General features: G+C 43.6%; 1 protein-coding gene across 5 annotated transcripts in view; it reads right to left on the bottom strand.

Moving 5' to 3' along the window:
* The window catches only part of HECW1 (HECT, C2 and WW domain containing E3 ubiquitin protein ligase 1), a 270,057-nt gene that overhangs the window by 216,723 nt on the left and 36,606 nt on the right, over nt 1-16,728 (bottom strand). The window contains exon 1 of one of the 5 annotated variants that reach the window (XM_069960323.1): nt 11,436-11,501. The exons of the other annotated variants lie outside the window; for them this stretch is intronic. Within the exon in view, the coding sequence (XP_069816424.1) occupies nt 11,436-11,468 (33 nt within the window). The 5' untranslated portion in view covers nt 11,469-11,501. Of the gene's footprint in view, nt 1-11,435; nt 11,502-16,728 lie in introns of those variants that run through there. 5 annotated transcript variants of the gene reach the window in all.

Below are 16,728 nucleotides of genomic sequence, written 5' to 3'. Positions count from 1 at the left end.
GGGGAAATTCCTTGATTTCCAGGAAGCAGTAATCAAAGCCCTGATATTCTGCAGCCACGGAGCGGGCCCCAGCGCTTCTGGATATGAAGGACCCCGTATCGTAGAGGGACAACATTTTCCAGGTGAAGTCCCCCACACTGGAAAAAAGGGGAGATCCCAAAAGAAGTGCAGAGTGTGCCACAAAAGGGGGATCAGGAAGGACACCATTTACCAGTGTGACACCTGTCCTGATCACCCCGGCCTCTGCATAAAGGATTGCTTCAAGACGTACCACACGTCATTGGAGTTCTAAATTTTCAATATTCTGTCCCTTATTCTTATTTCAGGGGTCACGTTGATCCAGGGATTAGTCTGATTGCCATTATGGAGTCGGGAAGGAATTTTTCCCCTGTGATGAGGCTACTGTTTTCTGCCTCACTAGGGTTTTTTGCCTTCCTCTGGATCAACACAGGTTGAATTTGATGGACTCCTGTCCTTTTCAACCTTATAAACTTCTAATTGGCCCAATACCCCCAAATTAATTAAAATTGTTCCTTTTCCCCAACTAAATAGGCATGGCCCCCATTCCCATTAGAGGATGCCATGGTGCAATTAGAAAGCCCCTGTGCGGCCAGGACAGTACAAACCCCCCACAAGTGACCCCATTCTGGAAACTACACCCCATAAGGAATCTAACAGGGGGGGCAGCGGGGATATGCCCCCCTGGTGACGGGCACATTTGTGCTGTGAAAGTGAAAAAAATAGTATTTTTCATCTTCACAGCACATGTTCTACATATGTGCTCGTCACCAGTGGGGTCCATATGCCCACTGCACCCCTTGTTAGATTCCTTATGGGGTGTAGTTTCCAGAATGGGGTCACTTGTGGGGGGTTTCTACTGTCTTGGCAGCACAGGAGCTTTGTAAATGCAACATGGCCTCCGTCCTCCATTCCAGCCTCTAAATGGCGCTCTGTCCCTTTGGTGGCTTGCCCTGTGCCCATATGGCATATTATGTCCACATGTGGGGTATTTTCGTACTCAGGGGAAATTACCCTACACATTTTGCATTTATTTTCTCTTTTAACCCCTTTTGGAAATGAAAAATATCAAGGCTGGACCAACATTTAGTGTAAAAAAAATATATATTTTTACACTAAATCATTGATCTAGTCTTTATTTTTTCATTTTCACAAAGGGTTAAAAGATAAAATAAACACTAAATGTGTAGCGCAATTTACCCCAAGTATGGAAATACCCCACATGTGGACATAAAGCATCATGCGGGTGCAGGGTAAGCCTCCAAAGGGAAGGAGCGCCATTTGGCTAGAATGGATGGTGAATGCCATCTCGCATTTACAAAGGCCCTGTGTTGCCAAGATAGTGGAAAACCCCCAAAATTGACCCCATTCTGGAAACTACACCCCTCAAGGAATCTAACAAGGGGTGCAGTGAGGATATTGACCCCTTGATGACGGGCACATTTGAGCCGTGAAAGTGAAAAAATGAAATTTTTTACTTTCACGTCACATTGTTCCACATTTGTGCCCGTCACCAGTGGGGTCCATATGCTCACTACACCCCTTGTTAGATTCCTTGAGGGGTGTAGTTTGCAGAATGGGGTCACTTGTGGGGGTTTACCACTGTCTTGGCAGCATAGGGTCTTTGTAAATGAAACATGGCCCTTGAAATCCATTCCAGCCAAATCCAGCCTCCAAAAGCCAAATGGCGCTCCTTCCCTTTGGAGGCCCGTCTTGCGGCCGCAATGCGCTTTATGTCCACATGTTGGGTGTTTCCGTACTCGAAACAAACTGCTCTACACGCTTTGAGCTTTTTTTCTCTTTTAAACCCTTGTGAAAAGGGAAAAAATCAAGTATAGACCAACATGTAGTGTAAAAATGTTTTCATTTTTACACTAAATCATTGACCTAGACTTGGTTTTTTCATTTTCACAAGGGGTTAAAAGAGAAGAAACAAAACAAAACGCGTAGAGAAATTTCCCCCGTGTACGGAAATACCCCACATGTGGACTTAAGGCACTATGCAGCCGCAAGACGGGCCTCCAAAGGGAAGGAGCGCCATTTAGCTTTTTGGGGCTGGATTTCGGTAGAATGGATTTCAAAGGCCATGTTGCATTTAAAAAGTCCCTGTTCTGCCAAGCCAGTGAAAACCCCCCACAAGTGACCCCATTATGGAAACTACACCCCTCAGGGAATGTAACAAGGGGTGTAGTGAGCATATGGACCCCACTGGTGACGGGTACAAATGTGGAACAATGTGGCTTGAAAATGAAATATTACATTTTTTACACTATAATGTTGGTCTAGCCTTGAATTTTTCATTTTCACAAGGGGTTAAAAGAGAAAAAAAGCCACAAAATGTGTAGAGCAATTTCCCCTGAGTCCGTAAATACCCCACATGTGGACATAAAGCGCCATGTGGGTGCAGGGCAACCTCCGAAGGGAAGGAGCGCCATTTGGATTTTGGAGGTTGGATTTGGCTAGAACAGATGATGAATGCCATGTCGCATTTATAGAGCCCTTGTGCTGCCAAAACACTGGAAACCCCCCACAAGTGACCCCATTCTGGAAACTACACCCCTCAAGGAATCTAACAAGGGGTGCAGTGAGGATATGTACCGCTGGATGACGGGCACATATGTGCCGTGAAAGTGAAAAAATGAAAATTTTCAATTTCACGTCACATTTTTCTACATTTGTGCCCGTCACCAGTGGGGTCCATATGCTCACTGCCCCCCTTGTTAGATTCCTTGAGGGGTGTAGTTTCCAGAATGGGGTCACTTGTGGGGGGTTTCCAGTGTTTTGGCAGCACGAGGGCTCTGTAAATGCGACATGGCCCTTGAAATCCATTCCAGTGAAATCTAGCTTCCAAAAGCCAATTGGCGCTCCTTCCCTTTGGAGGCTCGTGCTGCGCCCCCTTGGCACTTTATCGCCACATGTGGGGTATTTCCGTACTCGGGAGAAACTGCACTACATGTTTTGTGTCTTTTTTTTCCTCTTATCCCTTTGTGAAAATGAAAAATTGAAGGCTAGAACAACATTTTAGTGTAAAAAATAAATTTTTCTTTTTTCACGCCATATTGTTCGGAAAATCTGTGAAGCACCTGTGGGGTCCAAATGCTCACCGCACCCCTTGTTACATTCCTTGAGGGGTGTAGTTTTCTAAATGGTGTCCCTTTAGGGGTGTTTTTTAGGTTTTGGCACCCCAGAGCCTCTGCCAACCTGAAGTGGTACAGTCAGAAATGACCAAATATAACGGAGCCATTGAAATGCACTAGGCGCTCCCTTATATCTGAGGCTTGTGGTTGCGTCAAATAGCGCAATAGGGCCACATATGGGGTATTTCTATAAACTGCAGAAACGGGGCAATCAATATTGGGGTGCATTTCTCTGGTAATAGGTTTATAAATATGAAAAATATTGGATTACAATAAAATCTCTGCACGGAAAATTAAAATTTTCAAATTTCTTACACACTTAGCTTTTATTTCTGTGACTCCCCTAAAGGGTTAAAACACTTTCTAGATATGCTTTTGCAGAGTGTGGGGGGTGCAGTTTCTGAAATGGGGTGCTTTGTGGGGCTTTCTAACATACAGGCCCCTCAAATACACTTTAAACCTGAACAGGTCCCTAAAAATATCTGATTTTGAAATTTTACTGAAAATTTGGAAATTTGCTGGTTATGTTTTAAGCTTTCTATTGTCTAAAAAAAATGAAAGATCGTTTAATAAATGCCGCCAACATAAAGTAGACATGTTGCTAATGCTATTTAATATATAATTTATGTGGTATAACCACTTTCTGTATACGCAAAAAAGTTTCAAAGTTGGAAAAATGAATTTTTTTACAATTTTTCACGTTATTTGGTTTTTTTTCATAAAGATTTGTTATAAGTATCGACTCCAATTTACCAGAAATGTAAAGTACAATATGTCACGAGAAAACAATCTCAGAATCAGCCGGATAGGTAAAAGCATCCCGAAGTTATTAATGAATAAAGTGACACTGGTCATATTCATAAAATTTGTCTCTGTCATTAAGGCCATTTCAGGCTCTGTCCTTAAGGGGTTAATAATGAAACCATATACAAACATAGAATATAAAATATACAGAAACAATAAATATCATCAGTTAGGTGAGGGGACACAGTATACAATAACTGATAGCATATCAATTGTGTGTAGTACATGGGGGGTATAATGGTAAGCAATAAATAAGTTGAATGTATATATGTATAGCGGATATCATGGAAGGAAAGGACAAAACTAGTCCTAATAACAAAATCCTCCCTTCTCCCAATCCCCTATCATGGCTGCCTAGATATCACAAAGCCCACATAACTGCTCAACAAACAGTGTTACCAATAGGAATACCTATGCACACAATAATGTGCCCCTGTGACCACCTCACCTACTCACACAAAGCTCGTTTCGCAGGGGTGCGGTCCATTTTTGAAAATGCAGCCGAGTTCCCGCAATCTGCACCAGTTTCTTTGTGTACACTTTGGCCCACCCTATGCACTGGAGGCTTCTAGTGTACTGATATAACCTCTCCTCGGTGACAGTCCACTATCAGAAGAAACAAGTCTGGCTGTGTCAGGGGAGGGGATATCAGTACACTAGAGGTGCTGGGACTGCCTCCATTTCTTTGAGCGTACTGAAGTGCACATAAAAAATTGATGCAGATGGTGGGAACTGGGCACAAATTTCACAAATGGTCGGTGCCACTGTGATATGCAAACGGTTTCTAAGTAAGCAATGTGGTACATTCCCTTGGAATATGACATGTTGGTTTTACCCTTGTGAATATATGACATTGCAATTTCAAGAAGGTGACTCCATCCCTAAGTTTACGCAAGGCCATCTATAGTAATCAGCAACACTATGTACTATAGGTGACTTTAATTATTAAATCAGGATAAGCAGAATGTGACCATATCCTAAATAACTTCTATGGCTGCTGTCACATACGGCAGTATTTTTGGAAAACTGTCGCAGTTTTCAAGCCTAAATTAAATTGAATTAAAAGAAATAGGAAATATAAAGGAAGGACTACTGCTGGATCAATTTCTGGCTTTGGCTCTAAAACTAGTGGCAAATTTAAAAAAAAAATCAAGTGTGTGATGGTAGCCCAAATCACATACTGGCCTTGACTACACAATGTCTTTTTTTGGACTTTTGACAGGTGTTTTTTTGACAGCCGTCATTTCGCTTCCAAACAACGGTCAGTATTTCACACCAACAGCTGTTCTTTTGATATAACAGCCATTATTTGGGCGTAAAATAATGGCCGTGCAAAAAAACGTCCATCAAGCGGCCAAAAAAAGTCATGATCTGTGAGTATATTACATGTACATATAATATTATGAAGGTTAAGTCTACGTTCACAGACAGTAAAATAGGTATAAAACGCAGCCATGTGTTGAATCTAATAATGTGCTACAATAAAGTCTATGAGAAAACAACTGCACACATTGTAAAAAAAATGTCAATACTATTTGCAATGTGTGCACAGGCTGACTGTTTTCCATAGACTTTAATATAGCACATTATTAGATTTAGAATACCAATGCATATTGTTCGGTTTTCGGTGTGTGAACATAGCCTCAGTGTGTGAAGAGCAGTAGAACTAGAATTCCTACAGCCAATATACAGCCAATATGATATATCGTCTGTCACATACAATGATTAATCATAATGATAAATGATAGAAATAAAATCTTAGATAGAAATACTATTAGAATTACAATATGCTGTGATAAAGATTAAGCCTTGGGTGTGAAAGTTTAATTAAGTTATATAGATCTACCTGAGCTATATTTTCCCTGTGTAATATGCCATAGAGGTGTACTGTATCTAAAGATAACATTGCTAAAGCTCTACAAGAAGAGACTCTTATGGAGCTCTAGAATGTAGGGATTGCACACCAGATAAAACATTGTGACTGACCAAGTTACATCTCTTACCAGAATGTCAAACATTGTTAAAAGATTACTTCATTTGAAAGGATGGGGGTTGGGAAGTTTGTTTTTTATGGATGTCTGGTGACCATCTGCTTTTTCTAGAGAAGAGGCATCTATGCATTAATTTCCTGTATACTAAATATTGCAGTCACTGAAATCACCGGCTGTCGATGATTAATGGACTCAAACTAATACATAGACTCCAGATAGACAGCACTGAAAACAACAGATAGCAGGTGAAGTGAAGATAGCAGGAAGTGACAAATAATATGTGATGATAGCAAGAAGTAGCTGGAAACTGACCTTCTTCTTTGAAAGCACAACTATCGGCCATTGTTTTGAAATAATGGTTGTTATTTGGCCATAAAATGACATAACAAAATAACAAAAACATCTGTGAAATGGCCAAAAAAGACCCTGTATGGTCATGGCCTAAGTTTGGGCTTTTGTCTCCAAACTGTTTCCTTGATATAAAGTGCAGGAGAATGACATCTGACACTCATATTCCCTTATTCCCATATTCCCTGCTAATAGAATACTGAATACCACGGGGCACATGGACATCTACCAACTCTGGACCAAAAAAAAAAAAAAAAAAAGGATGTAGAACGTATCCTAACAGCATAAACTAGAGACGTGATTTGCCTTTATCAAATTCAAGGCTTTGAAGAGGAAAAACATATTTGGCTTGACCTTTGCAAAAAAAAGTAATTTCAGCATCAGGTTTAGTTTCAGGCAACACCAGGAGAGTGGAACAATCTCTCTATAGGTCTCTCCCTATGTATGCTGTAACCTAACATACTAAGAAACCCTGCACTGATGGTACAGCTCATCGTATACTGTTAACTAGCACACTGAGAAACCCTGCACTGATAATATACCTAAGTGTATGCTGTTAGCTAGCATACTGAGAAACCCTGCACTGATAATATACCTCAGTGTATGTCATTACCCAGCATACTGAGAAACCCTGCACTGATAATATACGTCAGTGTATGCTGTTACCTAGCATACTGAGAAACCCTGCACTGATAATATACCTCAGTGTATGCTGTTACCTAGCATACTGATAAACCCTGCAGTGATAATATACCTAAGTGTATGCTGTCACCTAGCATACTGAGACCCTGCACTGATAATATACCTCAGTGTATGCCGTTACCTAGAATACCGAGAAACCCTGCACTGATAATATTTCTCAGTGTATGCTGTTACCTAGCATACTGAGAGACCCTGCACTGATATTTCTCAGTGTATGCTGTTAACTGGCATACTAAGAGACCCTACACTGATAATATATCTCAGTGTATGCTGTTACCTAGCATACTGAGAGACCCTGCACTGATAATATACCTCAGTGTATGCTGTTACCTAGCATACCGAGAAACCCTGCACTGATAATATATCTCAGTGTATGCTGTTACCTAGCATACTGAGAGACCCTGCACTGATAATATACTACAGTGTATGCTGTTAAGCTGTGTGCAGCAGTGTGAATAAAAGAGTAGAGGTATATACAAAGACGTACCATACCCAAACACAGTTTAAAGTGACTCTGTACCCACAATCTGACCCCCCCAAAATCACTTGTACCGTCAGATAGCTGCTTTTAATCCAAGATCTGTCCTGGGGTCCGTTCGGCAGGTGATGCAGTTATTGTCCTAAAAAGACAACTTTTAAACTTGCAGCCCTGTGCCCAATGGCCGTGGCCTAGATTGTGAATGCATTAGGCTGGCACACCCTCTCTGTCCCTCCTCCCCACTCTCCTCATCATTAGGAATGCTCCAGGCAGATTGTCTCCTATTCATCACCTGTGTGAGCCCGGCACATGGGCTGGAACGTTAAGGCACCTGTGCAGTTTTCACTGCAGAGGAATAGGAAAGAGGGTGGGGAGAAGGGACGGAGGGGTGGTGCAAAGTTAGGGCACAGATACTCCAAGCCACGGCCGTTGGGCACAGGGCTGCAAGTTTAAAAGTTGTTTTTTTAGGACAATAACTGCATCACCTGCCAAACGGACCCCAGGACAGAGTAAAAGCAGCTAACCGAAGGTACAAGTGGTTTGGGTGGGTCAGATTGTGGGGACAGAGTCGCTTTAATGTGCTAAGCAAGGTATTCCTTATATAGGAAGTTGTAGTTGGGGTGCAGGTACTGGGAAACTGCACATCAACTTACATCAATTACAGCTGCTATACTTGCTGCTTGTACTTGACCTGTATTTGATTCTCACATTGCCATTGGTTACTTATGGCTACTTTTTGATATTTTTGTGTAATATAAAAAGTCACAAAATTTTAATTATGCATATGGAACACAAAAAGGCAGTCCTTGGCGTACATTGTAAAGACTGTGTCAAAGCCTGTAATGGCTCAAGTATATTTGCCATTTTTATTGACTGAATGCTGACAGATCCACATGCAGATTCTTTTTATACATACATTTTGAAGTACTATTTTCTTTATACAAATATGGGGTAATAACTGCCTGATATATTCAACCATGGGTACTTGTCACTCTTATATTTTGTCTATAGTTTGAGTACCATATACTGGATGCATCATGTATAATATAGATAGCATGAAGCTCTATAAGAGAAATATAGAGAGAATTATATTGGAGTTGTCAGACCATAAAGTCAGGCACATAGAAGGACAGTTTACAAACACCAGTGTTTCATATACCAGTCTTACCCGGGATTAGAAAAACATAGCATTTCTTGCAAATACAGTGCCACACCTGTCTCAAGGGTTGTGTGGGGCATTGCAGTTAAGCTCTATTCAATTCAGTGGAACATAGCTGCAAAACCTAAGGGCCCTATTACACGGGAAGATTATCGTTCGAAAAATCGTTAGATCGTTTCGTATTAGAATGATAATCGATAGCAGACAATGATTAAACGACCAACGAGAAGCCGCACGCAATTGGCCTGTGGGAGTAACTCATGGCAGAATCTACATCTGCTCTGGGACAGGGGTTGTTTTCTGTGCCTGCGTCCGCCTCTTAGTAATCTTATTATTATTGATAAATTCCCCTCGATATTGCTCTTCATTACAGTAAAAAATGTACACCTTTGCAAAAAGGCGTACACCTGGTAAACACTACTGATGACTAAAACTAGTATATGTGGCCAGTCAGTGAAGGCATGGATGCTGATGTGTGATTGGGGAACTTCCCAACTCTTATATATATTTACTAAGTCACAGAAAGATTGTTATGAACACCGAATGGGAATTTTCTGTTATATCATTTCAGTTATTGTGCAAATGTCGCCCTTCTTTGAATGCACGTTTACTTCTATCAGCAGCACTCAATGAATGCAGATCAGAAAACAATTGTATGCAGAATCCAGGATGTTTGGATCCATTGCTTTAGTCTACAATCTTTTATTACATAAATACAAAACAGATCCCATGACATATTTCTTCTCTGCTTATAGGACAGCTACAATGCCACACTACAGAAAGATAACACAAGGTGTAAAATATTGTCATTTATTGACTACTTCCTGCTGTGAATCTGGAATAATGCAACAAAAGCCCTATTAAAAAGGAAATCTAAAGTTTGACAGGAGGTCTCTGCAGTAACAACTGTAATCTTGGGTCATTTTCACAGATTAGAGCTGACCACCTGCTAAGGACATCTTGAATTAGAAGGACAAAACCCTTCTAGTAATTCTTGCACCATTATCCTGTGGTCTGTGACCCATGTAGTGTCAGGTGGTCATGAATAGACACAGATGTTATCCCAGTCAGCTCACATTATCAACCATAAATTCATGTATTTAAAGATTAGAATCTTAACTCACAACCATCGCTCAACAACACATCACCAGGAAGGAGAACTAGCCTACCTCCAGGATACAATATTTTATATGATTAAAAATGCATAAATCCTACTGCTGTGACCACCAAATATTTAGAGGTTATTGTCTCTTAGTATTTCTCTATGTCTGATTAAACTGAATGCATAGATAGAGGATGGCTGTACAGTGCTGGTGCTGTGGAAAGAAGGGGGCAAGGCTGAGTTTGTTTACTTAGGTTTGTCTACATAGGAAGCGCTATGGTTAAACCTGTGGTCTCTTCAGTGGATAAGATGTAATTATATAGGTCTTCCTATGTAATATATATATATATATATATATATATATAAATTATATATATATGCTTTATGTGTATATACTGTATGTTTATCTTTGAATGCATAACATATACATACCCTTTGTATACACATACATACAGGGCATTGGACATTATATACACTTTATAAGTATATGTTAAATTATCCATGAACTATATGATGTAAGTAAATATTGCTGTATGTTGCTGTATGGATGCATATGGGATATAGGAAGCTCTATAGATGTGAACATACCGGAGACTTTATGTGGAGGTTAGGTATATATATATATATATATATATATATATATATATATATATATATATATATATATACTTAATTATAGATGAAAAACACCCAGGCTAGCCTATGCTTGGGGTATATATACTACCCAGTCCATACAATAAAGTTACACTACTACACAAGGTCTTTCTGGTTCTTCTTATATAGTGATTTTCACTTTGACCTTGCAAGGCCCTACATAATATATATATATATATATATATATATATATATATATATATATATATATATATATATATATATATATATATATATATATATATATATATGTGCATTGTCAGTGGAGGCTTTGGTTCACTGCAGATCTGTCTTGTTCTCTGCATGACGCTTGAGCAGGGGTAGCAGCCAGCTCTCTATTACTGGATACAGGCAGAGCGCTGGCTCACTATGTACGTGCACCCCAGAGGACACGGCTCTGCTGGATAGTCCAGGGGAGATGTCCGGTGCCGTCCCTCCGCTCCCACCTTCCTAGCTGCAGGTCACCTCTCCGTCCACCCTGCTAGCAGCACCTGCAATGGCACACACAAGCCTGCTGCATATGGCATCACCAGCCATGGTATGCAGCCCTACTGTCAGCCAGGCAAGGCTTGTGTCACATGCTAAGACACAGCTGTCACCAATACAGCCTGCATTCAGCTTCTCTTTGTTCTGAGCCTGAGCCAGTACCATATGAGCCATCCATATGGAAGACCTGACAATGTATAGTGAGGCCATTCCGCCTATAGCATCACAGACTGTGCTGAGGGATACAGCAACCCAACCTGAGGGAGGGGAGGCCGCCTCTAAGCGGGTTAGACAATTCACTGCCCCTCGCAGACTTCCAATGCTCCATGCAGTGGGCTAGAGCCGCATCGTGCATTACATGCCTGACAGGGGGATGCATGGCAGACAGCGGGGCACACACCGGGGCACACACCGGGGCACACACTCCTAAGCCATGTAATGTCGCAGAGGACTGAATGCAGCGCCGCCACAGAGTATTAGCACGGAGACCTGCTCCTGAGACAACAAGGGGTTAAACAGACTAGGCCTAGCACGTAGCCGTTCTAGGGTGCTGTACCTGAATGATAAGTGTCCGGGCAGAATAAATCATAATCCACTGTGCCAGGCTGAGGGCTTACATCCACCACGTGTCAGTCATGGCTCTGCAGCAGGAAGGCTCCCAGGCTTTCTCCTATAGATGAGAGTATTGTCTGTGTGCAGCAATCCTGTCATATACGCACCATATTCCAGTACAGACAGCAGATGTGCTATAATGCTGCACACTGCCCCCTCCCTGCACCCTCCACTCTCTAGGTACCAGGGAAGCTGCATCCAACCACAGCTCCTCCCTCATCCCTCCTGCCTCTCCTCCCTCTCATCCTGCCCTCAACTACTCAGCTCCTCACCAGCCTCTCAATCCAGCACTACCTGCCCTGCTAGCCTCATATCATAAAGAACTGATTCCACTACCAGCCCTGCTAGCTTCATATCATAAAGAACTGATTGCACTACCTGCCCTGCTAGCCTTATATCATAAAGAACTGACTCCACTACCTGCCCTGCTAGCCTTATATCATAAAGAACTGACTCCACTACCTGCCCTGCTAGCTTCATGTCATAAAGAACTGATTGCACTACCTGCCCTGCTAGCTTCATATCATAAAGAACTGATTGCACTACCTGCCCTGCTAGCCTTATATCATAAAGAACTGACTCCACTACCTGCCCTGCTAGCCTTATATCATAAAGAACTGACTCCACTACCTGCCCTGCTAGCTTCATGTCATAAAGAACTGATTGCACTACCTGCCCTGCTAGCTTCATATCATAAAGAACTGATTCCACTACCTGCCCTGCTAGCCTTATATCATAAAGAACTGACTCCACTACCTGCCCTGCTAGCCTTATATCATAAAGAACTGACTCCACTACCTGCCCTGCTAGCTTCATGTCATAAAGAACTGATTGCACTACCTGCCCTGCTAGCTTCATATCATAAAGAACTGATTCCACTACCTGCCCTGCTAGCTTCATATCATAAAGAACTGATTGCACTACCTGCCCTGCTAGCCTTATATCATAAAGAACTGACTCCACTACCTGCCCTGCTAGCTTCATATCATAAAGAACTGACTCCACTACCTGCCCTGCTAGCTTCATGTCATAAAGAACTGATTGCACTACCTGCCCTGCTAGCTTCATGTCATAAAGAACTGATTGCACTACCTGCCCTGCTAGCTTCATGTCATAAAGAACTGATTCCACTACCTGACCTGCTAGCTTCATATCATAAAGAACTGATTGCACTACCTGCCCTGCTAGCCTTATATCATAAAGAACTGATTGCACTATCTGTCCTGCTAGCTTCATATCATAAAGAACTGACTCCACTACCTGCCCTGCTAGCTTCATATCATAAATAACTGACTCCACTACCTTCCCTGCTAGCCTTATATCATAAAGAACTGATTAGACTACCTGTCCTGCTAGCTTCATATAATAAAGAACTGATTCCACTACCTGCCCTGCTAGCTTCATATCATAAATAACTGACTCCACTACCTTCCCTGCTAGCCTTATATCATAAAGAACTGACTCCACTACCTTCCCTGCTAGCCTTATATCATTAAGAACTGATTAGACTACCTGTCCTGCTAGCTTCATATAATAAAGAACTGATTCCACTACCTGCACTGCTAGCTTCATATCATAAAAAACTGACTCCACCACCTGCCCTGCTATCTTCAAATCATAAAGAACTGACTCCAGACTTGCGGTTCCGGCGCCGACATGGGAGGACGCATGTAACTGCTCTCCTGCGCCCATCGACCTCCACCTGCCCGGCCGACCGGCTTTAGGAGCCGCAATTTAATCGGGAGAGACTCACATGATCCCGGAGATCCCGTATGGACCGCTACGTCCTTCGCAGCATTACCGCCAGACCCCAGGAGGCAGACACTGATCAGCGGCCCGCAGCGCGGCTCCCAGCGACGCCATCTTTGCCACCACGAGCTGCAGCCCCAGTACCCGGCGCAATGACGGAGGAGATTTCTTCTCAGAGGGACATGTTTGGCAGTGACACGCCGGAGAGGCACCACCTGACCGCTCCGTTTGATTACTCCCGGCTGGCGGCTGAGGTATCCCTCAAATTGGTGCCTGATATACAACAGGCGGTGGAGGCGGCTCTCCAGGCAGCAATGGCAAAGCTCCAGGCGGACCTGACAACAACTAACAGTAAGGTGAAGGCAGTGGAAAAAAGTGTGGGGGAGGTGCGGACCACGCAGGGGAAGCTGGAGGACACTATTGGCGCACTGCGCAGTGAAAATGTCCGTCTATGGCAGAAGCTTGAGGACATCGAAAATCGCACGAGACGCAATAATTTGCGCATAGTTGGCATGGCGGATTCGATTAAGCCATCAGAACTGCATTATATATGTGAGAGAGAGCTTCCGGAGGTTCTAGGACTGGATCATTATTGCAGGGTGGAAAGGGCGCATCGGGTCGGCCCGCCGGTGCAACGAGATGGCGGGAGAGCTCAGCAGGGGGAGAACCCGGGCTCGCGCCAAGTAATCTTTAAGTTGTTGGACTACAACGATGAGCAGGAAATGCTGCGGGCGTTTCGTAGGCGCAATGCGCAAATCTATGTTAGAGGATGCAGAATTCTACTGTTTGAGGATTACTCGGCCGATGTGGCCAGGCGCAGACGCACCTTCAGTAAAATCTGCTCAGAACTATACCGTCGCAGAATACGCTTCCAATTGCAGTACCCAGCGATACTTAAGGGCCAACTGGAGGATGGCTCTTCTGCCACGTGTAGGACCCCGGAAGAAGCGGAATCCTTGGTCTCGGAGCTGCTTGCAGACACACGCAGACCTGCTTCAGTACGGCGCGATTACCCTATTCCCCCTGGTTCCAGGGTTCCGGGACACAGGTCGCCCAGGGAGGGTGCCCCAGATGATGGGCGTTGAGAAACTGCCTGGCTACTTTGCCTCTCCCAGAGCTGCATTATTCACAGCAGTATTCTAATGTCTGCCGGTTGCCTTAACCTTTTTTTTTCCTTACAGGGACTGTCACGGCTGCCATCCTGTTGCTTTGTTGTGGGGCTTTATCAGGGGAGTGGATCTGTTTGGGGGAGTCGTTCAGGGGTATGATGGACAAGGTCATAACGCCCACCTGCACTCTAACGGGTTTCATGGGACGTGATGTGCTGAGGCATGGCTTATGTTTGTTTTTTTTGTTTTTTTTCCCTTTCTTTCTTTTTGTTTTCTATGTCTCTGATACATCTGTGAGAGGGTATCCGGACCTATGAAGGGTATCTGCTGGTATATAGTCTCTGGGGGTGGGGGTTGATGGGTCCCCCCATGTTGGAAAAAAGGAGGTCCATACCTCGGTGTTGAGGGTCTAATACGGAGCTTGTCTCCCTCTAAACGCACCTGGGGAACTGGGAGCTTGCTGGGTCACGCATTCCTTTTAGATCACTGCGACTGTGTGGTTTGCCTCACCTGGCATCTCTCTTCTTTTTCTTTCTCTCTTCTTTTCTTCCTCCTTCCCTACTACCTTCTTCTTCCCCCTCTTTCCTTCCTTTTTGTTTTATTTAGTTTATTCCCTACCCCCTTCCCTTCACCCTCCCATGCTGGGCTCACGCCTTAGTGCTTGTGGGGATCGTTTAGTGCTGAAGGATCTTCCTTCTCTTTTTCTCTGTGATTAATCTGTGATTTTGCATTCGTAGCCACCAGAGATATCCGCCATGAAGGTGATCTCATGGAACGTAAAGGGTCTACGGTCGCCTAATAAGCGCATTCAGGTACTGAGGCACTTACACCGCTTACACGCAGATATCGCCATGTTACAAGAAACACACCTCTCGGGGGATGACATGCAGCGAATGAGAAAACTGTGGGTAAGAGATGTATATGGGTCATCAGCAGTGAATGGAAAGGCTGGGGTGCTTATCTTAGTAAACATTTTCAGGGTTCGGTGACTTCTCATGCCACGGATAGTGAGGGTAGACGAGTGCAACTGACGATGACAGTGGAAGGAATAGAGTACAGCATTTTTAACCTATATGGCCCTAACGGGGACAATAAGTCTTTTTTCCATAATACCCAGACAGTAATTAGCGCAGACCCGACTGCCAACAAAATTGTGGGGGGTGATTTTAACTCTGTACTAAACCTGAGGGAAGACAGGAAAAGCTCTACAGAAGTTCCAAGAGTGGCTCTCTCTTCTGATCGGGTGCTGGTACCTTTTCTAGAAACACTAGACCTTCAGGATCCGTGGAGATTGCTCCACCCGGCTGACCGGGAATACTCCCACTATTCTCACGCCCATAAGGCGTGGTCTAGGATTGACTATTTGTATGTGTCCAGCGCACTAGTGGACAAAGTGGAAAAGGCGGACATACACGATCTAGTGATCTCAGATCATTCCCCGATCTCCCTTACAATCCCCAGTACTTATAAACGGCACCAAGAATTCGTGTGGCGCTTCCCGAGCTACATGGTTCGAGATGAAAAATTTGTGGTAGCACTGAAAGGTTGGTGGGCGGAATTTCTGTCCAACAACTCTGAGCACTCTGGTGATGCACCCTTGTACTGGGAGACTGCAAAGGCGGTCCTGCGGGGGCGTCTGATCGCCTATATGTCCACTATTAAAAAGCATACGCAGGTAGAGTTTAAGTCGGCTAGTGATAGGCTCAGGGACGCTTATACGGCCTATTTGAACTCACCTTCCCAGTCTCGATGTGACGATTGGAAAATAGCAAAATCGGCCTTCGATGTGTGGGCAGAGCGCAAAGTAAAGGCGTCTGCGGACAGGTTGAAGGCGGAATACCTCCGTTTTGGCAATAAATCTGGGAGACTGCTGGCCCGACTGGCAAAAGGTCAGTATTCTCCTAAAGTTTATTGCAGCGCTTCGGGACATAACGGGTCACGTTCATAATGATCCAGCAAAAGTCATGAAACTGCTGGAACACTATTATACCAACCTGTATCAGTCACCCCCGACAGTTTCAGAGGAGGGGCGACTATTCCTTGACTCTGTGCTTATGCCATCTATCACTTCTGACCAGCGTGAAGCTCTGAATGCAGACTTCTCGGAGGCGGAAGTTTTATCGGCTATTAAGGCCCTCGCGAATAACAAAGCTCCAGGCCCGGACAGCTATACGGGGGAGTTCTTTAAGACATTGAGGGAGGAGATAGCCCCTTCATTGACTGCATTCTTCAACCATATGCTCCACACAGGTTCCACCCCTATCCATGCCAACACTGCCCATATCAAACTTCTCCTAAAGCCCAATAAGGACCCGTTATTACCCTCTTCATATAGACCAATATCCCTTATTAATTTAGATTTAAAAATCCCCTCCAAGA

The sequence above is a fragment of the Dendropsophus ebraccatus genome, chromosome 2, assembly GCF_027789765.1.
Source record: "Dendropsophus ebraccatus isolate aDenEbr1 chromosome 2, aDenEbr1.pat, whole genome shotgun sequence".
Lineage (NCBI taxonomy): Eukaryota > Metazoa > Chordata > Amphibia > Anura > Hylidae > Dendropsophus > Dendropsophus ebraccatus.
This window is presented reverse-complemented; position numbering and strand designations above follow the sequence as displayed.